Source organism: Talpa europaea, assembly GCF_964194135.1.
Source record: "Talpa europaea genome assembly, chromosome: 7".
Lineage (NCBI taxonomy): Eukaryota > Metazoa > Chordata > Mammalia > Eulipotyphla > Talpidae > Talpa > Talpa europaea.
Genome location: NC_140074.1, coordinates 109,571,214 through 109,599,206, shown reverse-complemented (window position 1 = coordinate 109,599,206; position 27,993 = coordinate 109,571,214). Strand labels below are relative to the sequence as shown.

Here is a 27,993-nt window from a genome sequence, read left to right as displayed (position 1 = left end):
CTTCCGCCCTGCGCGTGACGTCATCGGCGCGGGCGGGCGGCTTCTGCGCGCCGGGGGCTGCGCCGTGCCGGCTCCGCTCGATTGCGCGCCTAAGCGGCAGGCGCGGAAATGCAGCGGGACTTAGTGAGTTTCCCTCTGTCCCCCGCGGTGCGGGTGAAGCTGGTTTCTGCGGGTTTCCAGACTGCTGAGGAGCTCCTCGAGGTGAAACCCTCCGAGCTCAGCAAAGGTAACGACTCCCAGCGGCCACCTGAGGGCGCCGGCCGCCGTCGGTGACCGTCGGTGACGCCTGGGTCCTGCTTCTCCCGCCTTCAAGCTTCAGCCCAGATTCTGCTGCCGCCCGTCACCCGCGTTTACCTTGGAACGGCCCCTTGACGCCACTTAAAAGTAGCCTGAATGGTTAGAATTGTGGTTTTGAAAACATTTACTAATTGCTTCCTCTGCCGGTGCCTGCTGAGCATTTAGGGGCTACATTATTTATACTCAGAAGTCACCTTTTTCCGTGGATTATTATGTCCAGTATGTAGATGAAGGAACTGATGTTTGGGGAAGTTAACCTTTTATGGTTACTGGGCTAGAAAGTAGTGGGGCAGGGTTGAAACCTAGAGGGCTCTCAAATCCAAGAGTCAGGGATTAAATTTGGGAAATGCAGAAGGGCCATAGGACTAGAGACATTAAGAGTGGGGAAAGGAAATAGACCCCACCCCAGCCCTACCCCCCACGTAGAGAAAGCAATAGAAAGGAGACCCAAAACCTCACATTCCGGAACACTAGATTTATACATTGGTGGGAATCGCAGTATCCTAGCATGCAAAAATGAAGTTGGCTGGGGTCATTCTCACTGTGTATATGACACTACCTGCTGCCCAGAATTGTGCAGTTAAGGTAGAACAGAACTTTAAGTCATCGAGTTTATTAGTGGAAAATAAGGGGGTTTCAGTTCACCAACAAGCCTACATGTAGATCCAAATAAATGTTAACTAGTTTTAAATCTTAAATCTCTGGCTGTTTTTCCCAGTTTAATGGCTCTTTTTCTTTCAACAAATTGGTTTTACAAAGAAGAAATGAGAGAATCTGAATAATAGCTAACAATTATTTGAGCATTTTTGGGTAGTTTCGGCATTCTATCCGGCTTTTTACATGTATTGTCTCATTCCCGTTTTAAAGAAGAAAAAGATCTGAGGCACAAACAAAATGACCACATGGTATGTGGAACTGTCAGGATTCACAAGCCCAAGTGATCAGATAGCAGTTGAAGCTATTAAATTGGATAGGATTTTCATTTCCTTATCACCATTTATTTTGTTGTTAGCACCATATTTATAGTTCATTTTCTTATCAAATAAAGCAGTCACTTATCAAACGCCTAAGTGATATCCTCACCGTTTTTATTTTTTTAGCAGCTTTTATAATTGCCATTTTCTCTTCTGAGGCCATATTGTTGGATAGGTATCAAATTGTGTACTTGAAAAAGTATGAATGTGTTGTTTACAGTATTTGTGCATCAAATAATTATTCTCATTATATAGGTTAGAGTGATGAATGGATTTTTTATACCCATGTTTTAATTTTGAGTAGTATAGGCATTTCTTAAAGTTGCATCTTGTTTTAAGCAGTTTCAAGTGGCCATTTTCTTTCTTTTCTGAAAAATAATTTATAAGAGCAAAATAATTATGGCTTCATAAGTCCAGAGGGGGTAATTAAAGGACTGATTGCTAGTACATTTTTTATTTTTACCTCCTGTGATACCCTTGTAGGTACTCAGAAATGCTTAGATAATTAGGTTTCTGAATTCTTTTTCTAAGGTAATAAATCTTTAAAACATGTGAAGACTAAGAAAACAGATAAATAGCCTTATTAACTTGGAAAATCAAAGTTGGAATTTTTATGTTTCTTTTGTCATCACTTCTGTTATCTAAAATTAAAATTAATGAAAACTCAATACTATGTTAGACTGTTTTAAATTTGTAAAATCAAAGTGTCTTTTTTTTCTTTAACTTTCAGAAGTTGGGATATCTAAAGAGGAAGCTTTAGAAACTCTGCAAATTATAAGAAGAGAATGTCTCACAAATAAAACAAGCTATGTTGGTACAGCTGAGTCAGGCAAGAAGTGTACAGCACTGGAACTTCTTGAGCAGGAGCATACCCAGAACTTCATAATTACCTTCTGTTCAGCTCTAGATAATATTCTTGGGGGTGGAATACCCTTAACCAAAACAACAGAAATTTGTGGTGCACCAGGTGTTGGAAAAACACAATTATGGTAAAACAAAATGTTCCCCTCTTCAGGGTGGGCTTAATAACATTTTTTGTAAGTAATAGAGTATTACATTGTGAATCTACACTCAGTATGTGTTCTTAACTGTGTCTATGTGTGCAAAATAAAAATAAGTTTATTTGTGGTACTGCAGAACCCCACCTTGATAAAGCAATATAATTATTTTGATAATCAGATTTTGTTATACAACATTGTAATGCCATTGAGGTGAACATGCAGTCTCTGCTTTATTGTAGAATTAATTTGAGCATGTATTTGAAAGTAAAATTTTTTTTTTTTAAGAAACAATTTTCTTTCTTTTTTTTTTTAAGATTTATTTATACAGGCACTGGGTACAGTCAGAAGCGCGGGAGGGTGAGGGAATTCACCGAGCCAGAGCGGGGAGCAGAACAGGCAGAAGGACCGAAGTACACTGCTGAGGGGAGCAGCAGGCGGTAGGAGAGGTCTGCGCGCCATGTGGGACCCTCCTCCGGTGGCCGGGGAGCAGCCGGGGATCGAACCAGTGTTGCAGAGGCTGCGGGCAGCTTCACAACCCAGTGCTCAACCGCTGCGCCACCAGGGAGGCCCAGTAAAATTTTTTTTTAAAGATTATGCGTACAGGTCAGAGGTGTGTGTGGGGGTGAGAGGATTCACCAGAGACAGAGTGGGGAACAGAACAGGCGAATTGACTAAAGTACACTGCTGAGGGGAGCAGTGAGCAAGCCAGGAGAGGTCTGCTGTGCAATGTGGGTTGCTCCTTGGTTGGCTGGGGATTGAACTCGTGCTGCAATGGCTGCGGACAGCTCCATAGGCTGTGTCTTAACCCCTTGCGCCACCAGGGAGGCCCTGAAAATAAAATGTTTAAAAGTAGATCTACTTATGATAAAAAGGATTTCATTCCCAGAAGCCTAAAAATCATTAAAAAGTCCTTAATCGTGGTTCTATGGGCATACCTTCTTCCTAACCCAGTGTATTCAGAGCCTTGGAGAGTATATTTGTATTTATAAAATATTTAGTAGTATCCAGTGGGTGGTGATCTAGAGTTTGAAAAACCCTGCTTTAGGTATTCATTATGATTTCTTAGTTTGACTTCTTTTTTTGACAGCATGCAGTTGGCAGTAGATGTACAGATACCAGAATGTTTTGGAGGAGTGGAAGGTGAAGCGGTTTTTATTGATACAGAGGGAAGTTTTATGGTTGAGAGAGTGGTAGACCTTGCTACTGCCTGCATTCAGCACCTTCATCTTATAGCAGGAACTCATAATGGAGAGGGTAAGTTAGCAAGTGATCCTCTTTTTTTTTTTTGTATAACAAAAGTAATTTGCATTTGTATCCCTCTCAAACTTAGGCAAGGGACCATTGGAATGTGAACCTTAGTGACTTTATTGTGTACTAGGATTAAATCTCTTGCAAAATGAGAAATGTTAAATCCTGGACTAGCCTCTTTTTTCCACTTTTCGGCCCTTGCTTCTTACTGCAAGAGCTCTGAGGCAAAACCTGTGTATGTATTTCAATATATGACTTCAATTCATCATGCTCCTACCTGTCAGATGTAAACTAATGTTGGATACCTTACTGGAAGTAAATGTATTCAATACATTCAGTAGAGATTGACTTCCATATTGGATTTTCAAAAACCAAAAGTAGCTTTGAGAAACTATGTCTGGAAATGCTTGAAACTTTGTAATTGACTTCTTGATTGAGGTAATTGTATTAAAGTGTCTGGGAAATATTTTTTGCACTTGTTGTGTAGAAAGTGTTTTTTTTTTTTAAGATTTAATTTATGCAAACAAGAATTAGGGTACAGGCCAGAATGGGGAACTGAACAGGCAGATTGACTGAAATACACTGCTGAGGAGAGCAACCGGTGAGTCAGGAGAGGTCTGCTGTGCCATGTGGGTTAGCTCCCTGGCCAGGGATCGAACTCATGCTGCAGTGGCCGTGGATAGCTTCATAGGTTGCATCAACTCCTTGAGCCACCAGGGAGGCCCATGTTGGTTTTTTTATTTTTATTTTATTTTATTTTATTTTATTAAAGATTTATTTATTTATTTATTTATATATACATACATACAAGCACTGGGTACAGTCAGAAGCGCGGAAGGGTGAGAGAATTCACCAGAGCCAGAGCAGGGAGCAGAGCAGGCAGAAGGACCGAAGCGCATTGCTGAGGGGAGCAGCGGGCGGCAGGAGAGGTCTGCGCGCCATGTGGGACCTTCCTCCGCTGGCCGGGGAGCAGCTGGGGATCGAACCGGCGATGCAGAGGCTGCAGGCAGCTTCGCAACCCAACGCTCAACCTCTGCGCCACCAGGGAGGCCCTTTTTGTATTTTCTTTAAATGAGTGTATTCAGCTGGGTATTTTTATTTTTGTGGGAGCGTTAGGTATCCTTTTTAACTTTTTTTTTTAAGATTTATTTATTTATATATACAAGAGCTGGGCTATAGGCCAGAGATGCTGGGGGTGAGAGGATTCACCAGAGACAGAGGGGGAAACAGAACAGGCAGATTGACTGAAGTACTCTGCTGAGGGGAGCAGCTAGACAGGAAAGGTCTGCTGCACCATGTGGGAATCTCCCTGACCAGCCAAGGATGGAACTTGTGCTGCAGAGGCTGCAGATTGCTTCATAGTGCAGTGCTTAACCCCTTGCACCACCAGTGAGGCCCTCTTTTTTAACTATTGAAAGTCCTTAACGCAAAACATATCACAAATGTGTATTTGTAATAGTGTATTAAAACCTTATTGTAAATATTGTAGGTGTACATTGAAATACAGAGTTTTAATGATTGAAGTGTGATTAAACTATTATTTTTTGGTTAAAAACGAGCCTTTATTTATTTTTAAAGATTTATCCATTTATGCATACAAGAGCTGGCATACAGGCCAGAGTTGCGAGGGGTGAGAGGATCCACCAGAGGCAGAGTGGGAAACAGAACAGGCAGACTGGCCGAGATACACTGCTGAGGGGAGCAGCAGGCCAGACAGGAGAGGTCTGCTGCGCCATGTGGGACCCTCGCTGCCTGGCCGGGATCGAACCCGTGCTGCAGAGGCTGCGGACAGCTTCATAGTACAGCGCTCAACTGCCTGTGCCACCAGGGTGGCCCCCGATTACATTTTTAAATGCAATAATTTTTTTTACTGGCTGCTCTCTGAAATATATACAAGACCAAACTGACTATTTTAAAAAATTAATCCTAGGAGAGAATTTTATATGTTTTTTTCTTAAATAGCATTTAAGGGGAATAAATGCTTTTATTTTATTTTTTTTTAAAGATTTATTTTATTTAGGGCCTCCCCTGGTGGCACAGTGGTTGAGCGCTGGGCTGCGAATCTGCCTGCAGCCTCTGCAGCCCCGGTTCAATCCCCGGACACCTGCGAGGGTCCCACATGGTGCGACAGACCTCTCCTGCTGCACCCACTGCTCCCCTCAGCAGTGTATTTCTTCATCAGTCTGCCTGTTCTGTTCCCCACTCTGGCTCTGGTGAATTCTCTCACCCTCCCGTGCTTCCTACTGTACCCAGTGCTTGTATAAATAAATAAATAAATCTTTAAAAAAAAAAAAGATTTATTTTATTTATACAAGAACTGGGATGCAGGCCAGAGGCGCGGGAGGGTGAGACAATTCACCAGAGACAGAGCAGGGAGCAGAACAGGCAGACTGACCGACGACACTGCTAAGGGGAGCAGCAGGCGAGGCAGGAGAGGTCTGCCACACCATGTGGGTATCTCCCTGGCCGGCCAGGAATCGAACCCATGCTGCAGAGGTTACGGACAGCTTCACAGCACGGTGCTCAATCTGCTGCGCCACAGGGAAGACCCAAATAAATGCTTCTTTTGATTATTACTTTTCTCTCTTATAGTCCTACAACAAAAACAAATTATGTTACTTCTATTTAATGGCAGTTACTATCTAGAAATATGAAAAAATAGAAATTAAAATTCTAGTTGCATATTTATCAACAATTTCTAGATAGCCAAATATATAAGAAAGTAGAAAGGTAAAAGATCAGGAATTATGAAGTGATAGTTTGTTGTCATAATTTTACTATACTTTTTATCATTCAATTGAGTTATTCACAGTGAAGCATTTTGTTAAAAATACTGTTTTTTACAATCATCAACATAATAAAACAGGTTAAACTAATTATTTTAAAGTTGTTTGATTGTTTATTTCAGAGTACTCAAAAGCTTTGGAGGATTTCACTCTTGAAAATATTCTTTCCCATATTTATTGTTTTCGTTGTCGTGACTACACAGAGCTACTGGCACAAGTTTACCTCCTTCCAGACTTCCTTTCAGAACATTCAAAGGTATGACACAAACCACTGAAATATAACTAACCAATATCTTTGGCAGTATTAGCATGAAAAATGGGCAACATAGCCATTTCAGAAAGTCTCACTCTTAACTGTCCTGACTTATTTCTATTTATTTAACAAATATATTTATATAGTCACTCACACTTTCTCTCACTCTGTATTTATATTTTTTAATACCCATAGCAAGAATTAAAAGACTAGAGAAAGAGGTTCTGCCTCCAATAATGGTGGAATAGTTTCTATGAAGCAAATTCTATAGAAAGTTAAAATGAGGAGTTTCTTTGCCCCTCCCTGGCTGAGTTCCACCAGTCTGGGAGTCCCACTTTATTTCTGTCCCTTTTCTCCTCAATAAACTTTCTTTATCTAAAAAGAAAAAAAAAAAAGTAAAACGAAAAATAAAACTACCCTTTTGCTATTGCTTCTTAGCACCTGTCCCTAAAATTGATCACTATTGATAGTTTTTTCTGTCATCCCAGGTTTTTAATAGTTTTTTCTGTCATCCCAGGTTTTTATACATATTGCAATATCTGTTACTCTTGTAGTGAGGGCCACATCAGACTCTTCTAGGTTTATCCAAATGTCCATCCATATATCTCTATGTTCTTAAAATCTCGTGGGGTCTTTATTGATCCTTAGAAAAATATTTGCAGTAATTTTACTGCAACCTCAGTTTTTTCATATTTCCACAATTTGAATAAAGATGGTATATAGTTGTAAATTATAAGAAAATTGTAATTACTCCTTTTCCTTTTTGTTATTTTTTAAAGTTGATAAATTATCAAACCAAGAGGGCTTTTTAACTTTTGGTGATTACTGTAGAAAGCACTGGATGAGTGATTTATAACTCTAAAATAAAACCTTTGGAGAATCGAAAATAAAGTACTGATATTATGGTTTTGTTTTTTTTTTTCCTGCAATGGACTGTATTTGGCAAAAATGCCAAAATTAAATGGTATTTTTGGATGCCATTTCCTTTGTTTTTAATACCAAAGCTAATATTATTTCTTCTGTATTTAATTTAGGTTCGATTAGTGATAGTGGATGGCATTGCTTTTCCTTTTCGTCATGACCTAGATGACCTATCCCTTCGTACTCGATTACTAAATGGCTTAGCCCAGCAAATGATCAGCCTTGCAAATAATCACAGATTAGCTGTAAGTATGACTGGTCAAGAGATTTTTACAATAATGTTAGAATTATATAAAACATTAATGTCTACAAAATAGAATTTGCCTGACTTAAAGCAAATAATTCAGACATAAAGTTTTGAAGTTTGGTTTAGTTTCTATAAAAAATTAATTCTAGTCCTAATTCTTTTGTATCAGTTTTGTAAAATAACAAACATAATCAAGACACCATATTTTAAAAATGAACTTTGAAAAGAATGCTGCCTTTGGTAATTATAGTGGTTTTTTTCTAAATAAAAGGGATGTTTTTCAGGCAAGCTCTTCCAACTACCCCTCTTTTATTTTTTTACTCTAAATCTTGATTATTACATAGTGTATAATCATAGACTCAGACAAATAGAAACATTGCTTTGTGTAAACAACCTATACATTTGGAGATAGAGCTAACTTCTAGTTTTGAAATGTGAAGAGCGAGGTAAAGATAATCTTAGATGTGAAGAGGTAGAAACGTCTTTTTGTTACTGCCTATTTGTCATCACTTCACATTCTTCAGTCCCATCCCACCATTGACAAATATACATATATGTTCTAGAAGGGCATTTGGAGGTCAAATTGTTTAGTTTGATTTTCTTGTCTTTCACCTGATTAGAGTTCTTATAACATACCCGTAATAGATCATAAATAAATAAAGAACCCTTCGATAAAATCATTTCAAGACATAGCTCTTTTCTTCTGAATTTTTATGTCATATGCTGAAAGGTAGTGTTAACATTTTCTTAATATTAGCGAAGAGCTCCCAACAGGGGGCGCTCAAGACAAATGAATTGCAGAGTTTGGTTTTTTTGGTTTGTTTTTAATAGAACTAGCTTATTTTCTGATTAAAAAGAGTAAACAATAACGTGAACAGCATCCAGTATTTACGAAGAGTAACACATACTAATTTTTAACAAAATATATCCAGATAAAAGCATACTAAGTGTGATTCTGCTTTTGAGAAAAATTAAAATTGTTTGTACACTTACATTTATTTATTTATTTATCTATCTATTTATTAAAGATTTATTTTTATTTATTTATTTATACAAGCACTGGGTACAGTCAGAAGCGCAGGAGGGTGAGAGAATTCACCAGAGCCAGAGCGGGGAGCAGAGCAGGCAGAAGGACCGAAGTACACTGCTGAGGGGAGCAGCGGGCGGCAGGAGAGGTCTGCGCGCCATGTGGGACCCTCCTCCGGTGGCCGGGGAGCAGCCGGGGATTGAACCGGCACCGCAGAGGCCGCGGGCAGCTTCGCAACCCAGCGCTCAACCGCTGCGCCACCGGGGAGGCCCAAAAATAGCTAAATTTTAAAGAAAGACAGGATCTGAATCTGCACTAATGCTACTTGCCTCATCCTAATCCTGGAGCAGAACAGGCAGATCTACTGAAATACACTGCTGAGGGGAGCAGCAGGCAAGACAGGAGAGGTGTGCTGTGCCATGTGGGTTAGCTCCCGGTCCAGGGATTGAACTCATGGCACAGTGGCTGGCAATAGCTTAATAGCACTGAGACTTTAATCCCTGTGCCACCAGGGAGTATTCCCCCCCCTCCATTTTATAATTTTGTTATATAGACCTTGTTGTAAAAACAGTTTGAATCAAAACAATCAAAAATCTAGAAAGTAAGCAATTATCTATATTACACAGAGATGATTTTGCTGAGCTTGGTGTATGTATTTTTCCAAGCTTATTCTGTGCATACACTGAGATCATATTATGCATGCTGTTATGTAAAGCAGTTTTATTTTTTTATTAAATATATTGTGAATATCTTACCTATATATGCTACTAATTAGTGTACTTTGCCTTAATAGCTACATACAGTCTGCCATTGTGTGATTGCAGTATAGTATATAATCAGTGCTCCCTATTGATCATCTTTAAAACTGGCTTCAATTTTTTCATTAATGAACAAGTTTACATATGCATTTTTATTCATCTGTCCAGTTAATTCTAAAAATATTAAGGCAAAGGAATATCTCTTTTTAAACATTTTGATATATATTACCAAATTACCCTCAGAAACTTTCTTCCTCAGCTCTTTATATGAGAATTCTCATTTTCCCATATCTTTACCAGCCCAGTCTTTTATATTTGTGCCAAACTGATATGAAGAGAACTTGTAAAGATACATTTATTAGCAGAAATTTTTTTTTACCATTTTATTGATATGTATCTTTATTTTCTTTCAGTTTTAGGTTTAACTCTATAGTTTTTTTAAGTGCAATCAACCAGAAGGCAAGAATGAAGAGGAATAATTTTCCAACACTCCTTGTAAAGTCAAATATTAGATTTCTTCTTTGGAGAAGAATAGCCTCTTTACTGTTTATGAGATTTTCTGAGTGGCAAAAATTACAAATTTTTCTCCCATATTGCCCCTTTCAGTCTTCGTTGCCACAATCAGACAGAAAGAATGACACTTTTTTCTTGCACCTGTAGTGTAGATATACCCTTTTAAGGTATACAATTCCATGATGTTTAGCATACACTAAATTGTACAACTATCAAATTTTAGAACATTTCCATCACCCCAAAAAGAAATCCTTACCTATCACTCCCATTCTTCCCTCAGCCTCTAATAACTACTAGTCTGCTTTCTGTATTTATGAATTTGTCTTTTCTGATTCTTTCATATAAATAGAATCATACAATATGTGGTCTTTTATGTCTGACTTCTTTCATTTAGCATAGTGTTTTCAAGATTTATACATGTTATACCATATATTAGTATAATTTTTATGTCTGAATAGTTTTGCATATGATCAGTATACCACATCTTGTTTATCTGTTGAAGAATATCTGATGGCAAAGGATTTTTAAAACAGTGAAGTTCATCATTTTAAAGTGATATTTTACTATTTTAAAGACTCATTCTATGGAATAATCACAGAATTTTCTTTTTTTTTTTAAAGGTTTATTTATTTATGCATACAAGAACTGGGGTGTAAGCTAGAGGTGCAGGAGGTGAGAGGATTCACCAGAGACAGAGAGCAGAACAGACAGATGTACTGAAATACACTGCTGAGGGGAGCAGCGGGTGAGACAGGAGAAGTCTGCTGCTCCATGTGGGTTGATCCCTGGGTGGCCGGGGATTGAATTTGTGCTATAGTGGCTGAAGGTAGCTTGGTAGCACTGTTTTTAACCCCTGCGCCACCAGGGAGGCCCGTAATCACAGAATTTTCATTTGTATCATGGTAAACCCAACATTTTTTTTTTTAAAGATTTATTTATTTATGCATACAAGAGCTGGGGTACAGGCCAGAGGTGCGGGGGGTGAAAGGATTCACTAGTGACAGAGTGGGGAACAGAACAGGCATATTGACCTAAGTACACTGCTGAGGGGAGCAGCGGGCGGGTCAAGAGAGGTCTGCTGTGCCATATGGGCCACTCCCGGGCCGGCCAGGGATCGAACTTGCGCTGCAGAGGCTGTGGAGAGCCTCATAGGTTGCGTCTTAACCCCTTATGCTACCAGGGAGGCCCCAAACGCAACATTTTTACAGAAGTGGTGTATTTATTTTATAAATATTTGCTAACAGTGCAAATTCTAATTTGGGGATGTTGAACAGCTGGTAAACCAGTATGTCTATTTACATTTTCCTCAAAATATGTAATGGAAAAACTACTCTCTAAAGCAGTGCTGTCTGATAGCACTTTCTTCAAAGACAAAAATTCTCAGTCTAATACAGTAGTTGCGTAGCTATTGAAATATGGCTAATGTTACTGAGGAACTGAATTTCTAGTTTTTATTAGTTTAACTTTAAAAAGCTATATGTGGCCAATAACTACAGAATTGGACAATGAGCCTCTGTCCAAAAATGCTAATGTGTAAAAAATACTTGTTTAAGTAAATATCCTAGTTGGTAGGGTTTAAAGACTTGGTAGTAGTTAGTCATATATATAAGTCAATTGCCAACTTAAATTCCTGCTTAGGGTCTCCCTGGTGTTGCAAAGGATTAAGACGCAACCTATGGAGCTGTTCTCAGCTGCTGCAGCATGAGTTCGTTCCCCGGCCAGGGAGCTACCCACATGGTGCAGCAGACCTCTCATTGTTCACCCACTGCTCCTCTCAGCAGTGTATTTCAGTCAGTCCACCTGTTCTGTTCCCCACTCTATTTCTGGTGAACCCTTTTTACCCCCCACACCTCTGGCCCGTACCCCAGTTCTTATATGCATAAATAAATAAATCTTAAAAAAAAAAATCCTGCTTAGCTTGTTTTATGATGACTGGTAAAGTAATACTTGGGAAACAGAGGGGAGAGGAACTAGAAAGTCATGTCACCCACTTGGTACCTAAATGAGACCTAGGTGAATCACAGGCTTATCTTTTCTAGATAAGCAAATATTTTAAGGTTTTACCACAGTAATAGGAATAGCCAGACTTTTTTTTTTTATTTATTTTTGCATACAAGAAATGGGGTACAGGCCAGAGGTGGGGGGGTATGTATGAGAGGATTCACCAGAGACAGTGGGGAACAGAACAAACAGATGTACTGAAATACATTGCTGAGGGGAGCAGCAAGCAGGACAGGAGAGGTCTGCTGCGTCATGTGGGTAGCTCCCTGGCCAGAGGGCTGGCTGGCTGGCTGAGGATGAAACTCGAGTTGCTTTCGCTGGTGATAGCTTGATAGCCCTGTGTCTTTAACCCTTGCGCCACCAGGGAGGCCCTCTACATTAAAATTATTGTCTTTCAAAACATGGAAACTTTTCTATGGACCACTGTGTAATACAAAATAATTGTTATTCTTTTTTTTTTGTTTGTTTTTTAAAGCATATTCTTTTTTTTTTAAAGATTTATCTTTATTTATTTATTTTATTTATTTATACAAGCACTGGGTACAGTCAGAAGCGCAGGAGGGCGAGAGAATTCACCAGAGCCAGAGCGGGGAGCAGAGCAGGCAGAAGGACCGAAGTACACTGCTGAGGGGAACAGCGGGCGGCAGGAGAGGTCTGCGCGCCAAGTGGGACCCTCCTCTGGTGGCCAGGAAGCAGCCGGGGATCGAACCGGCGCTACAGAGGCTGCGAGCAGCTTCGCAACCCAGCGCTCAACCGCTGTGCCACCGGGGAGGCCCAATAATTGTTATTCTTGAAAGCCATGTGTGACTAAAGCACCAGCGGTAATTATTACCAGCAGAGCCATGATTTGAGGCCATTTGTCCTTATAACTAAGTGGGTTTTATTTTTGTTCTACTTATACTTTATCATTTTTAGGTCTTCTCATTTTTTGTCTGTTTCTTTTTCTTTCTGTGAAATTATAAATAGTAGTACTGTATTTGTCTCATCCATGAAAATGTAATCTTTGAGTTTATTTATTAAGGATTTTATGTCCCTTTGTATAAATATTCTAGATTGTCAGTAGTGGTAAAGAACACATGTTCAGGGGGCCTCCTTAGTGGCACAAGGGGTTAAGCACCTGCACTTTGAACAGTCCATAGCTACTGCAGCACCAATTCGATCCCTGGCCAGGGAGGTGACCTCTCCTGTCTCACCCGCTGCTCCCCTCAGCAGTGTTTTTAGTCAATCTGCCTTTTCTGCTCCCCACTCCGTCTCTGGTGAATCCTCTCACCCTCCCTCCCCCACACCTCTGGCCTATACCCCAGCTCTTGTATGCATAAATAAATAAATCTTTAAAAAATAAAAAAAACACATGTTCAATCTTTTCTAAGCTTCTGATTTCTGATGTGTTAAACTATAATAATAATAGCAATACCTCATAGAGTAGCTGTGAAGATTACATAAGATAATGAAAGTTAACGCATTTAGTATAATTTCTGACATGTATTAGTACTCAGTAAATTTTTGTCATCACTACTGATGTTGCTACTATCATCTTTATGGCTTGTACAAAACTTAAAACTTGTAGAAATCTTGACTTATACAAAACTTAAATTTTTAAAGTGAGGTTTTTTCCTAGTGTTTCCAGTTACGAGGTTTTTATGCATGTTATCTTTATACCTGCAGATATTATCTGTTACATTTTTATTCTGCCATTTCTACAATAAGAACATCTTTGCCCTTGTCTGAATGTCTGAATCACATACAGTGTTGTAAAGCAATGTTACATCAATAAAACTAAAAAAAAAAGTTTAATGTTCAGTAGAATCATGTTTTCATATAAGTACTCATTGGCTTTTTTTTTTTAATGAGAAAATTTTTCATTATTTAAATATGTTTTTCTTGGGACCTCCCTGATGGCACAGGGGTTAAAGTCTCAGTGCTATCATGCTGTCACCAGCCACTACTACGTGAATTTGATCCCTGGCTAGGGAGCTAACCCACATGGTGTAGCAGACCTCGCCTGTCTTGCCCACTGCTCCCTCAGCAGTATATTTCAGTAGATCTGCCTATTCTACTTCTCACTCTGACTCTGGTGAATCCTCAAGCCCCCACCCCTAGCAACTCTGGCTTACATCCCAGTTTTTATATATATACGTAAATAAAAATAATTAAAATATATATAGGTCTTTCTTTTAATTAGATTATTCACAGAACTAAAATAACAGACCTATTTACTTGATAATGTGGGGGTAAGACACGCCTGTTTTTCTCACATTTTGTTTTTGTAGGTAATTTTAACCAATCAGATGACAACAAAGATTGATAGAAATCAGGCCTTGCTGGTTCCTGCATTGGGTAGGTAATTAATTAGATAAATATGTTTAAACACAATTTTTCAGCCTCTTTCATATGATGCTTGTTAAGTATTATAATCTACATGAAATCTAGCATGGAGCACAGTGCCCTTAGATACTGGCCCATCCTTTCAGTTATTTAGCAAACATTTATTCAGTATATAATATCTGGCAGCTATCATATCAGGTAGTGAGCATATGAATGTTGATAAGATGACTGTTCCCCTCAGGAAGCTTTCAGCTATAGGCAGGAGGAATGGTGAATCATTTAAATACAAATTGTGTTACAGTGATTACCGATTTTTCCTAATCTCAGTCATGGTTTTATTAGAATACTACTCCTGAAGATTTGTTTCTACTAAAATCTTTAAGAATGTTGTTACAGGAAAGGCCATGTGAAGACATAGGGAGAAGGTAGCCATTTATTAGCGAAGGAGAGAGGTCTCATGAGTACCACCCTGCTGACATACTGATCTTAGACTTCCAACCTCCAGTAGAAGTCACTGGGTTGAGAATAGACTGTTTTAAGTAGAGACTCACTTAAAATATTAAATCGTAATACAGACAACACTACTGGCAATGTCTTAAATCAATGAATAATGTATACATGTACAATGTAATATTTTTTGGCCTTAAAAAGAGAGAAGTCCTACTCTGGAGGACATCATACTAAGTGAAATAAGCCAATCCTAAAAGAACAAATACTGCATGATTTGCCTGAGGACTCTGAGATAGTCAAACTCATAGAAATACAGTTGATAGTGGCTGGGGGCATGGGTATAAGGAAACAGTTGCTTTTCAACAGGTATAATGTAAGTTGTAGAGATTTATAAACATTGTGTCTACAGTTAACACTGTATTACACACTTAAAACTTTGTTGTAAGATAGATATAATAAAAAGTTGCTCTAAACTGCTAAAAAAAAAATTAAAGTAAATTAGTACAGTTAAAACTGTTTGGTCAGTGGGCCTCCCGGGCCACCAGAGGAGGGTCCCACATGGCAAGGAGGGTCCCACATGGCGCGCAGACCTCTCCTGCATGGCGAGGAGGGTCCCACATGGCGCGCAGACCTCTCCTGCTGCCCACTGGTCCCCTCAGCAGTGTACTTTGATCCTTCTGCCTGCTCTGCTCCCCGCTCTGGTTCTGGTGAATTCTCTCACCCTCCTGCACTTCTGACTATGCTTGTATAAATAAATTATACAGTGCTTGTATAAATAAATAAAAATAAATCTTTAAAAAAAAAACTTTGGTCAGGGCCTCACTGGTGGTGCAGGGGTTAAAGTCTCAGCGCTATCAAGCTATCACCTGGTGCAGCAGACCTCTCGGGTCTCACCTACTGCTCCCCTCAGCAGTATATTTCAGTAGATTCGCTTGTTCTGCTCCCCACTCTATCTCTGGTGAATCCTCTCACCCTGCACACCTCTGGCCTACACCCCAGTTCTTTGCAAAAATAAATAAATAAATCTTTAAAAAAAAAAAAAAGACTGTTTGGTCAGAGGTGTTCTGAGAGACTTACAGCCTAATCATTGTGGCAATTTAGTTATTTTATGTTCTTTTTCCCTTAGGGGAAAGTTGGGGACATGCTGCTACAATACGGTTAATCTTTCATTGGGACCAAAAACAAAGGTCAGTATAGAATCCAGTTAATAATTCTGAATATTAAGTTAATTATACTGAACACTTAACAGATTCTTAGAGCTAGTCCAGTGGATGAGATTTACAGTGCCCCATGAACTAAAGTTTTTGTGGCCTTGTGCTTTATCATAGAGCAAACATAGAAATATGTTATTATGTTGCATTTAAGTACCTAGGAAATCCTTTGAAATATTTAAATGATGGGGTGCACCTGAAATGAGTGGGTGGCCAAGGAATGCTCCCTTGTAAAGCTCTTTGAAATCAAGTACCATTTATTAGCCATGTGGAAGGAGGTAAGTACACTGTGTTCCTGGTAAGGATTGAAAGAAGAATAAAATCATGATAAAAAAACTTTTGAGGTTAATTTTAAGAACTTATTTATATGGAAAATAGGATGGATTGCCTAATATAGTTCTTGTATGAAATTGTATCTATTTTTGTTTTCTTTTGTATTTTCCTACCCTACTTTTGTTATCCATTAACATATCTGCCTTTCACAAGTACTGTTCTTTAAAATAAAACTATGGCAGCATGAAACCTGTATATTTGTTTTTAAAGCTGCTAAGCAAGTGAACAAACCAGCTTTCATTTTCTTTAAAATAGGCAATTAAAAACTGTGAAGTATTTTATTGTGCATTTCTAGAAATGTCAGGTTTATGCCAGCCTCTCTGCTTTGAGATTAATTGGTATAAACCTAGAGAAGTTCATTGGAATGAACTAATAAAAGGGAAATTGAGACAGCGTGTTGGTGAAGATGGAAAAAAAGATGGCTTAAAGACATTGTGTGTCTGGTCAGTGATAGTGTCTATTCCCTTATCTGTATTTCTTTGATCTACAAACTGAAAAAATTATTCCTGACCCAGTTGGCTATGACTCTAAGCTCATAGCAGAACTGATTGTACTTACATACATCTTTTGCAAATCATTCATGTGGTTTGTGCCTTATTTAAAGATGGCATTTCCAAAGAGCTCAGGTAACTAATTTTTTCCCTCATAACACATAGTGTTTTGTAATTGACTTTCAAGTTCTTTTTTTTTCCCCCACAGCAATTTATTCTTTTAATTGAGGTAACATTAGGATCTTTCCCATCAGGTATTGCCACCAAAGCACACCTACCACTAAATCACTCATAGTCCCCCACCATGGTGCATTGTACTTCCTTTCCTCTTTGTTCTTACCTCTCTCCCACCCCCATCTTCAAATTCTTAAGTAATTATATGCATAAAAAGAATTCTTTTCTTAGCAACAAACTCTATTGTGAAGATTTGGCTTTAGTTCTCTAAACGAAAATCTTTTGAACATATTGCTTATACTTTCCTAGATTTAGGTTTGTGTAAAGTGCAGCCCACTCTTTAAATGTTCTTAGGAATTCCCCTTGAGTTAGTATTCTGTAATAGTCTTCTCCAGACTTTTATTAACATACTCACTAATAGAATACATCCATGAAATAGCAAAAATAATAGAAGAGCAAGATATTTCATTTTTATAATGCTCTCATCAAAAGGAGAAGTTTGCTGCCTTTGTCAAATTCTGGAAGTTAGCATTGGTTCGGTACCCATGAGATAAAAAATTATGCTTCCTTTTCTTTTTAATTGATAGAGTATTGGTTTATAACATTACATGCTTGCTTGTGAAGAGTAACAATTTTATGACCTCAGCTTCTTAATAGTCCTTCCAAAGGAATTAAGAGAAAGATATAGATCACTAACAATTAACAGATATATATGTGTGTGTATATATATATATTTTAAAGATTTATTTATGCATGCAAGTACTGGGGTGTAGGCCAGAGGTGCCAGGGGTGAGAGGATTCACCAGAGATAGAGTGGGAGCAGAACAGGAGGCTCTACTGAAATACACTGCTGAGGGGAACAGTAGGTGAGACAGGAGAGGTCTGCTGGGCCATATGGGTCTGTTCCCTGACCAGGGATCAACTCATGCTGCAGTGGCTGGTGATAACTTGATAGCGAGACTTCAACCTCTGTACCACCAGATATGTCCCCATACTATCATTTGAAAGAGCAGTTGATTGTGCTAGGTATTTAACTAGGCATTATATTTCATATAATTCTTTCATATAACTTCATTTAATTTTTTAATAACTGAAAAATTTATACTGATTATCATTAGCAGTGAGAAAATCAAGACTCAAATATATTATGTAGTAAATGATAGCTACCATTTATTGAATGTTAACTGTCCTTAATTCTGCTAAGCACTCAATGGCACCATTTTACTTTCAGTTTCAATGAATTCTCAGCATCTCATGTAAGTGGAATCATACAATATATATTGTTTTAGTTTCTAGATAGCTATGAAATAGGTAGTAGTATCTACATTTTATAGCGAACTTTATATTGAGTCATTCCTTTTTTCCTATTACTGCATTCCTGGAATGTAATTATAGCATTTCATTAATTATAAATTTGAAGATATAGCTCTTATTAGGTAAAATTCTTTTCTCCAAACTATTTTTTTCTAGGTAGTGGAAATATCATAAGTAATATACATACATTATTATTGTTAGAAAAAGTTGAACTCATTTAATAGATTTAAAATAGTTTTGTTTTCATTGTTTGAAACCAGCTATCTTTAGGTTGTTAATCTTGCATGAAATATTACATATTAAAATTTACTTTATCTTGAAAGGATGGAAATAGAAATTCACACTGAGAAAAGAGAGGTATAAACATTTATACTTAACAGTTTGAACAGAGAACAAAAACCTTTATGAGACAAATTTATATTGAAAATTCAACTTAAGTATCCTATCTCATGCTCCACTCCTCATTCTTTAACAGAAACACCTGATTTTTACCTTCTGCCTAATCATGGGATAATATCTCAACAGTTACTAAAAGTAATACTTTGGTCTCCTATATATTGTGTGGGTTTCCCTCCAATTAGCATATTCATGATATTATGAAGCTGAGATTCTTCAGAATTATGCCATTCTGTGCCAAGAAGATCTGGTGGTAGAGTGGAGTAATACATCAACACCCCCACACAGTGTTTCATATGTGTGCTAAGCTTTAGAGCACAAATTGTGCTTCTGTCTTGTTTCTTCCTGACCCAAACTATGTAGTTCAGCCATATGTTTTAAGCTTCATCTCAGCTGGGGCCATGAGCCAAATGATTCTTTGGTTTAGTTTGGTGTTTAAAAAGATCAAGATGTAAGATGTTGATCTAAGATATAGATGAAAAAAATTTTATTTTTACCTAAAAATTTGAGGAAGATTTTCAACCTGAATACTTCATGCCCATTTGACTTTGAATTTTTTTTTTTTTTAAGATTTTATTTATTTATTTATACAAGTACTGGGTACAGTCAGAAGCCTGGGAGGGTGAGAGAATTCACCAGAGTCAGAGCGGAGAACAGAGCAGGCAGACAAGTACACTGCTGAGGCGGGGGAGCGGGGGCTGGAGAGGTCTGCGCGCCTTGTGGGACCCTCACCCGGTGGCGCTGCAGGGGCTGCAGGCAGCTTCGCAACCCAGAGCGCCACCGCTGCGCCACTGGGGAGGCCCAATTCTTTTTTTTTTTTTAAGATTTATTTATTTATGCATACAAGAGCTGGGGGACAGGCCAGAGATGGGGTGGGGGAGTGGTGAGAGGATTCACCAGAGACAGTGGGGAACAGGACAGGCAGACTGACTGAAATACACAGCTGAGGGGAGCAGCCAGTGAGTCAGGAGAGGTCTGCTGCGCCATGTGGGTTGCTCCCTGGCCAGCCAGGGATCAAATTCATACTGCAGAGGCTGCGGATTGCTTCATAGTGCTGTGCTTAACCCCTTGCACCACCAGGGAGACCCCTGACTTTGAATTCTTAGTAAACATGTAAATGCTTCTTTGAAGCTTTTTTTTTTTTTTTAATAATTTTCTCAGGAAAGTCAGATACACTGGGAACCTTTTTGAACATACGGTGATATAGGTGATTTATATACTAATTTTTCAGAAGGTTAGGTAATTTTTGTTTTATTGAGTCAAAAAATGATTTTTTTAAGTAAGGGAGGTTAAAATATACCATTCCTCTGTTTTTCTGTTTATTTTAACATTAAGGTAGAATATCAACCCCAAAGTATTTTAAAAATATATGGCCTCACCCCCTTCTTACATTACATATTAGTTATTTTATTTATGATGTAGTTGCAATTATAGAGTATATGACATTTTAACCCTGAAAAGTACAAACTTAAAACATTAAGCTAATGAACCATGGTCTTTGCTTTTCTTTTGAATTGTTCTTAAGTAAGGGGCAAATTTCAAAATTAAGAGAGTAGGGCCTCCGCAGTGGCGCAGCGGTTGAGCGCTGGGTTGCGAAGCTGCCCGCAGGCCCTGCCGCACCAGTTCGATCCCCGGCTGCTCCCCGGCCACGGGAAGAGGGTTCCACATGGCGGGCAGACCTCTCCTGCCGCCTGCTGCTCCCCTCAGCAGTGTACTTCGGTCTTTCTGCCTGCTCTGCTCTCCCCTCTGGCTCTGGTGAATTCTCTCACCCTCATGCGCTTCTGACTGTACCCAGTGCTTGTATAAATAAATAAATAAATCTTTAAAAAAAAATTAAGAGAGTTATGGATCATAAAGTAAGATGTCCCTTTTGAATTGTCTTTGAAAGCAAGACAATGTTAATTATATGTAAATACATGACCCTTTTCCTTTTAACTCATGTAACCCTTTAAGTTAGAATCTGTTTTATCAGTATTTTTTTAGTTGTGGTAAAGTACACATAACAAAAAATTAACCATTTCAGTCATTTAACCATATAATTCAGTGAAGAATTCAGTGAAGAATTTTCACATTATAGTGCAATCATCAACATCACCCACCTCCAAAATTTTTTCACCTTCCAAACTGAAACTCCATGTCCATTAAATAGTAACTCTTCATTCTCAATTCCCACTATCCTCTGGCAACCATTCTACCTTCTGTTTCAGTGCATTCTAGGCACCTCATATAAGTCAAATCATAATGTCTTCAAGGTTGATTGTGGCATGTGTCAGAATTTCTTTCCTTTTTAAGATTCACTAATTTTCTATCATATGTATATACACATTTTGTTCACCATTCATCATTGGGTTACCTTTTGGCTATTGTGAATAAGTTATAGTAGTTTAAAAGGGCACTTTATTTTTTTTTAATTTTTAAAAAAGATTTATTTATACACACAAGAACTGGGGTACAGGCCAGAGGAGTGGGGGGTGAGAGGATTCACCAGAGACAGAGTGAGAAACAGAACAGGCAGATTGACTGAAGTACACTGCTGAGGGAAGCAGTGGGCGAGTCAGGAGAGGTCTGCTATACCATGTGGGTAGTTCCCTGGCCGGGGATCGAACTTGTGCTGCAGTGGCTGTGGCCAGCTTCATAGGTTGCGTCTTAACCCCTTGCGCCAGGGAGGCATTGAAAGAGCATTTTAAAAGTTTTTGTTTATATTGTTGCTATTACACTATTTGAACATAGTTTATGAGCTTAGAATTTTGTTTCTCAACTACTTCAGCTTTTAGTTTTATATTACTTGCTTTGTAGTGTACATAAAGAAATCTCCCTTAAACAGAGTTTATTCTGTCTTGACAGTGATTTTTCTGAACATAATTTTTTGTTGTGGACATACAATCACTTTGAAAGAATGTGTGTTCCAAGCTTATTTGTATTCCTATAACAGGAGTGTGTGTTCCTTAATTTTATTCCAGGGAATTATCTTAATACTTATACTGTAACACAAAAAACACATAGTTGTTGCAGAACATTTGAAAAATATAAACAAAAAAACAGCCTTTACTTTGTAATAACTTGATTGCAGTCTTCTAGTAATGTTTCTCTATATGTGTATAGGTATACTTTTAAATGTGGGATCTAACTTTTGCTTAATGTATTATTATTTTCCTATTATGAAATATTTCCTTGTACTTAATTTTCTCAAGTATAATATTATGCATAAAATAATTTACTGGAAGCAGTCATTGGACTTTTTTTTTTCTTACACTGTTGTTCATTTTTGTACAATATTTAATTTCTCCCCTCGAGTATACTCCCCATAGTTCTCCACCACCATAGCACCTGTGGCCCATCACCATAGCCCCTTGAGCTCTTCCCTCCCCTGTTTTGACTCCTTTCTTTTCCCCTGTCCTGCTGTATGCCTCAGATTTATGGTCAGTTTGCAAGTTTTGTCTTTTTCCTCCCCCTTTGTTTGGTTTCTCTATATTCCACCTATAAGTTGAGCCATCGATGTTTCTCTTTTTCCTTCTGAGTCATTGGACTTCTAGGTTGCTTTAAAATTTTACCTACATAGGGGTACTGGTGGCGCAAGTTGTTAAGTCTCAGCACTATCAAGCTATCCGTAGCCACTGCAGCATGAGTTCCCAGCTAGGGAGCTAACCCACATGGCACAGAGACCTCTTCTGTCTCGCCTTCTGCTCCCCTCAGCAGTATATTTCAGTCAGTCCACCTGTTCTGCCCCCCACACTCACTCTCTGGTGAATCACCCTCCACACCTCTGGCCTATACCCCAGCTCTTGTATGCATAAATAAATAAAATAAATCCTAAAAATTACTCCTCTGAACTAATTAAGATTATGTATACTTCTTTTTTTCTCTAAACAGGTTGGCGACATTGTACAAATCACCAAGTCAGAAGGAATCTACAATACTGTTTCAAATCACAGTCAGTATTATTTGAGTAGAGTGGGATTTTGGTGTTTGTGGACAGTAATTATCTGAAGAGAGCATTTACAAATTGCTTCTGTTAACTTCCGTAGGCAGCAAGCATATTTGAGGACAGCTTTTGATACTTAGAACATTATCCCCAGAATAGAACTATATATACAGAATACTCTAGTCACAATTGGACTGAAATTTATTCTTAAGAACAGAGGAAATATTTGTAGGATATTGCATTCCATATGTAGGGTATTGCATTGCCATATGTAATGTCAGGACATTAAGGAATTTTAAAGTGAAAGTTGTTACAGATTTTAAGAAAAGAAAAAATGCAGACATCTTTTTGTTCTGTAGTTACATAGATCTATCATAGCCACCAAATACATCTCTCTTTAAAAAGTTAATCTTCCTGTAATTTTACATCATAGAACACACATGTTTGGCTGAAATATGTGTCTTTATCAATAGTGTTAAATCAAATATACCAGCATCTAATTTTTTAAGGATAAAAATAGAAATAGAGATTCTGAAGCTAAATTATCCAGTTAAGTCTTTGTACTATGCAGGTGCATTTAAGTCAGTCCAGTTTTCCTAATTAGAAAACCTTACTCTAAAGGATTTAATTTTGAAAATAAATTTGTAATTTTATTACAAATATTCCTTGCCCTTCTTCCAACGGACCTACTGTAAAGATTGTTAGGATTATATCTTAGAGAACATTTTTTATGATGCAATGCTATTTCTCTGTGTGTTTGTATATTTATAAATAAATATATATGTAAAACACTCTAGATATAAAATACAACTCTGACGTGGATACCTATCCATGAGGTTTATCCTCTTCATCTACAGTGGTTGATAACCTCTGTCAGTAGGATATCAGAAGAATGAAGTAACTGATCCATTACTTAAATGTATTTGAAAGACCAATTGTTTTATTAGGTGTTTTTAAAGCATACTTATGTATTTTGTCATCTTGCAGCCTCAGGGATTTAGAGATGCTGCTGTTGCTACTACATGTTCATTGAAAACACAAGGTTCATTGACTTCCCGGAAGCGGTCACGAGACTCAGAAGAACAAGAACCCAAAGACTAGTGTCAAAGTACACATATATGATGAGACTGTGAGTTGTAATGTATACATGTAGTAGATGCATTACTTAAAATATAAACACACAGTTTGGCATAAATGAATCTGACTAGATAAAGTGATAGGGAAAAATACTTAATATGATTCTGAGGAAAAAATTTTCTAAAGCAGTGTTCTACAGTTATGTTTTGCCATGTTTTCATTTCAGTAGCATCCAGTAGAGATAGACATAGGTATTGTGTTATGCAAATCTGGAAACCTTGACCTCATGTGACCAATCTGAATTTACCATTCAGACTGTCTTTTCTTCCTTTCTTTGCTAGTTACTTAAGAAATCCTAGGAGGACAGATTTTTTTTCACATTCCTATTGTTTTCTCTTTACTTACAGATTTGATAATTTTTTTTTTAAAGATTTATTTATGCATACAAGAACTAGAGTACAGGACGGAGGAGCGGGGGCGGAGAGGAGGTGAGAGGATTTGCCAGAGACAGAGTGGGGAGCAGAGCAGGCGGATTGACTGAAACACACTGCTGAGGGGAGCAGTGAGTGAGACAGGAGAGGTCTGTTGTGCCATGTGTGTTATCTCCCTGGCTGGGGATCGAACTCATGCTGCAGTATTTGTGGATAGCTTCATAGTGCTGATGCCTAACCCCTTACAAAGAAAAGCACCATGAAGCAGCATATCATTATATTCAGTTTTATGAAAGGGTTAAAAATTCTGTATGACCAATCCTAATATCTAAGTTATTTAACTTTTTTTGTGTGTTATTTTGTTTATTCTGTAATATAAAGGAAGGACTTTGGAGCTGTTATCCCATTTAGAAATTGTCTGGAACTTAGATCTTCCAGAATAGTCAGTTTGATAAGCTCACAATAACTTATTTCTACTTTTTTGACATATGGTGTGAACTATTCTAGAATTCTAGGTATAGTAACATTTTTCTTTGAATAATTTTAATACTTCACATACAAATTAAGCATCTAGAGTCTTTTTTTTTTTTTTTTTTAATTTAAATCCCTCACTGTGAATCTCCATGGGATGGGGTATGGGGTATCTCCTTTGGCAAGAACTTATCTCTGTCTTACCTTCCCACCTTGGTCTTTTATCTTCTGTTGTAGGATCTCTATTTGTCTGGTTTTTGAGTCAAAAATTTGGATTCTTGAGTGATTCAAAATCATCTAAAAATTTTTTGGCACCTGGCTCTTAGTTCTTCTCAATTCATTCAGAAAATTTACTTTGGTTTCCAGTGGAAGAAATTTTTTAAATAACTGAATATTATATGCCGTGACAACCATTTATCCAGATTTTATGTATAGTTAGTATTTCTGTCCTAGACGCAACTCTAAATTTATAAAAATTTAAAGATATAATTATTCTGTAATTGATTATACATAGAATAACGTTAGTTTACCAGAATTTTTTTGAGATTGAAAGCGGGCACTGCAAACAGTTTATACCAAGACAGTACACATACCACAAATGTTTCAGACAAATTAGGCATGTTGTCATCCTAATTATATAAGACTAATTTCAAATAACTACTTTAGTGTAGGATGACTGACGTAGCTGTCTTATTTTTAAGGACTTTTAGGCATATATTTTTATTATAATTAATGCAGTTATTATAAAGAATTAGCCATAATTTTCTAGTCCTCTCTTCTAATCATAACATTGAGAGCGAGGGAGTTATAAGTGATAAATTATCAGTATTACCAGCCATCAGATCTTAGGATGTCATTCTATAAAAGATAACATTCTGCTTTAAAGAACTGTAAGACCATGAATATAGACGAAATCAAGTGTATTTCTTTTGATTACAACTCTTTTTAAATAAATTTTTTAAAAATTTATTTATTTATGCATACAAGAGCTGGGGTACAGGCCAGAGGTGTAGGGGGTGAGAGAATTTACCAGAGACAGAGTGGGGAACAGAACAGGCAGATTGACCAAAGTACACTGCTGAGGGGAGCAGCGAGCGAGTCAGGAGAGGTCTGTTGCACCATGTGGGTTGCTCCTTGGTGGGCCGGTTGTGCTGCAGAGGCTGCGGATTGCTTCATAGGTTGCGTTTTAATCCCTTTTACCACCAAAGAGGCCCCTAAATAAAATTTTAATAACATAGCCTTTCAAAGTTGTTGCTGCTGTTCAAGAGGTGTTTGTTTTTTTGGTTGCAACATGCATTTATATTGTAGTGGGCTTGGACTGCCATAACAAAATACCACAGACTTAAATTGCAGAATTTTTTTCATGTACTGAAGGCTAGAAGTTCAAGAGGGTTGTACAGACATGATCTAGTTTTGGTGAGGATTTTCTTTCTGGCTTGCAGATGACTGCCTTTTGTGCTGTGTGTTCACAAAGGTTTTCCTTGGTACATGGACATGATAGAGAGATCTCTCTTCCTTTTTTTTTTTTTTTTAATTGTAATGACCTTGGTTTACATGCTTGTGTTTTAGAAGTATAGTATCTCACACACAGCATCCACCACCAAAACACTACCACAGTAGTCCATTGTGCTTTCTCTCCATTTGTTCTCTCTCTTCATTTTCTTATAAAACCACCAATCCTAACATGACCACCAATGTCATGTTAGGAATCCACCCTTATGTGACCTTATTTAACCTTAGTTACCTCCTAAGAGCTCTATTTCCAAATACTGCTCACACTGGAGGTTAGGACTTCAACATGTGAATTTTGATGAGGATGCAGTTCACTCCTCCTGAAGCCCCCCCAAATTCATGCAAAATACATTCACTCCATCCTAACAATTACAAAAATCTTAACTCATTCCAGCATTCCAGCATTACTCTTAAATTCCAAAGTCAAAATTAAATATACTATAAATCAGTTAAATGTGAAACTCAATGTATAATTCTTACTGAGGTAGAATTTCTCTCCATCTGTGAACTTGTAAGACCAGGCAAGTTAGTTATTTCCAAAGTACAATTATGGAACAAACATAAGATAGACATTCCCATACTTATAGGGAGAAGTCGAAGGAAATCCAAATAAGTCTAAAACTTAGCAAGGCAAATTCTATTATAATAGAAGACTAGATAGTAATCTTCATTCATTCTTTACTCTGCCTTTCAGGCTCACTGGTCACAGCATCACGCCCACAATTGTAGCTCTAGGGTTTTACGTCTGAGGCTGTTACCAAGAGTTTTTGCCCTCCTGATTTCTGGTAGAGTCCATCTGGCCTGTTCAAACTGAGGCAATAGCCCTAAATGACCTGTGAATCTCCTTCAGAGTAATCTTTCCCTTTTGAAGAATAGTGCGTGTTTACAGTCAAATTATCTAGTCCTGTGAAATCCAAGATGTCTGACAGCCTTTCTTCATTTTGTGCCATCTCTGACACCTTCAGTTCAAATTATTTCTGCTCATATAATCCCCATAAACTATGGAATAATCATCCAGTCATACCCTTGATGGTCTCTTTAGAACTTGCTAAATTTTTGCAATATGATTAAGCTGAGAATTTTCCAAATCTTTAGGGTTCCTTTTTACTCAACAATTCCTTTCATTCATCTCTCTCCTTTTAGATTTTACGATAAGCAGTTAGGTAGAACCAAGCCTCTCCTTCAGTACTTTGCTTAGAAACCTAAATTAAATACCCAATTTTCAATTATTTACAAGTTCTGTCTTCCACAGAACACTGGAAAACAGTTCCACTTATAACAAGGAATAACCTGTCCTCCAATTTCCAATAACATGTAACTCATTTCTATCTTAGATTTCCCAAAATCACTTTTTTTTTTTTAAAAGATTTATTTATTTGTTTATACAAGCACTGGGTACAGTCAGAAGCGCAGGAGGGTGAGAGAATTCGCCAGAGCCAGAGCAGGGAACAGAACAGGCAGACTGACGAAATACACTGCTGAGGGGAGCAGCAGGCGCGGCAGGAGAGGTCTGTCGTGCCATGTGGGACCCTCCCCGGTGGCCGGGGATCAAACCAGCGCTGCAGAGGCTGCGGGCAGCTTCGCAGCCCAGCGCTCAACCACTGCACCACTAGGGGAGGCCCCCCAAATCACTCTTAACACCCGTATTTCTGGAATGTACTTCCATACTCTTCCAACCACTAACCATTACCCAGTTCCTAAGCTTCTTCCATTCATTTAGGCATTCAGAACCCAAATTCTCAGTTCTAAAATCTGTTTTGATTTGGGCTGCCATAACAAAATACTTTGGTTGGATGCTTTGAATGTTTTCTCACAGTTATGGAGGCTGGAAATCAAAGATCTTGTTGGTAGCATGGTCAA

At 38.0% G+C, this 27,993-nt stretch overlaps 1 protein-coding gene across 1 annotated transcript; it reads left to right on the top strand.

The window, feature by feature from the left end:
• Window positions 1–108: 108 nt before the first annotated feature.
• On the top strand, window positions 109–23,743 carry RAD51C (RAD51 paralog C; the record flags this gene model as incomplete). The annotated part of the gene is made up of 9 exons (XM_084237045.1): window positions 109–226; window positions 2,002–2,260; window positions 3,360–3,526; window positions 6,429–6,562; window positions 7,594–7,725; window positions 14,297–14,363; window positions 15,928–15,988; window positions 22,591–22,651; window positions 23,630–23,743. The coding sequence occupies 9 exons, from the start codon at window positions 109–111 to the stop codon at window positions 23,741–23,743; spliced, it is 1,113 nt and encodes a 370-aa protein (XP_084093171.1).
• Between the last annotated feature and the right edge of the window lie 4,250 nt (window positions 23,744–27,993).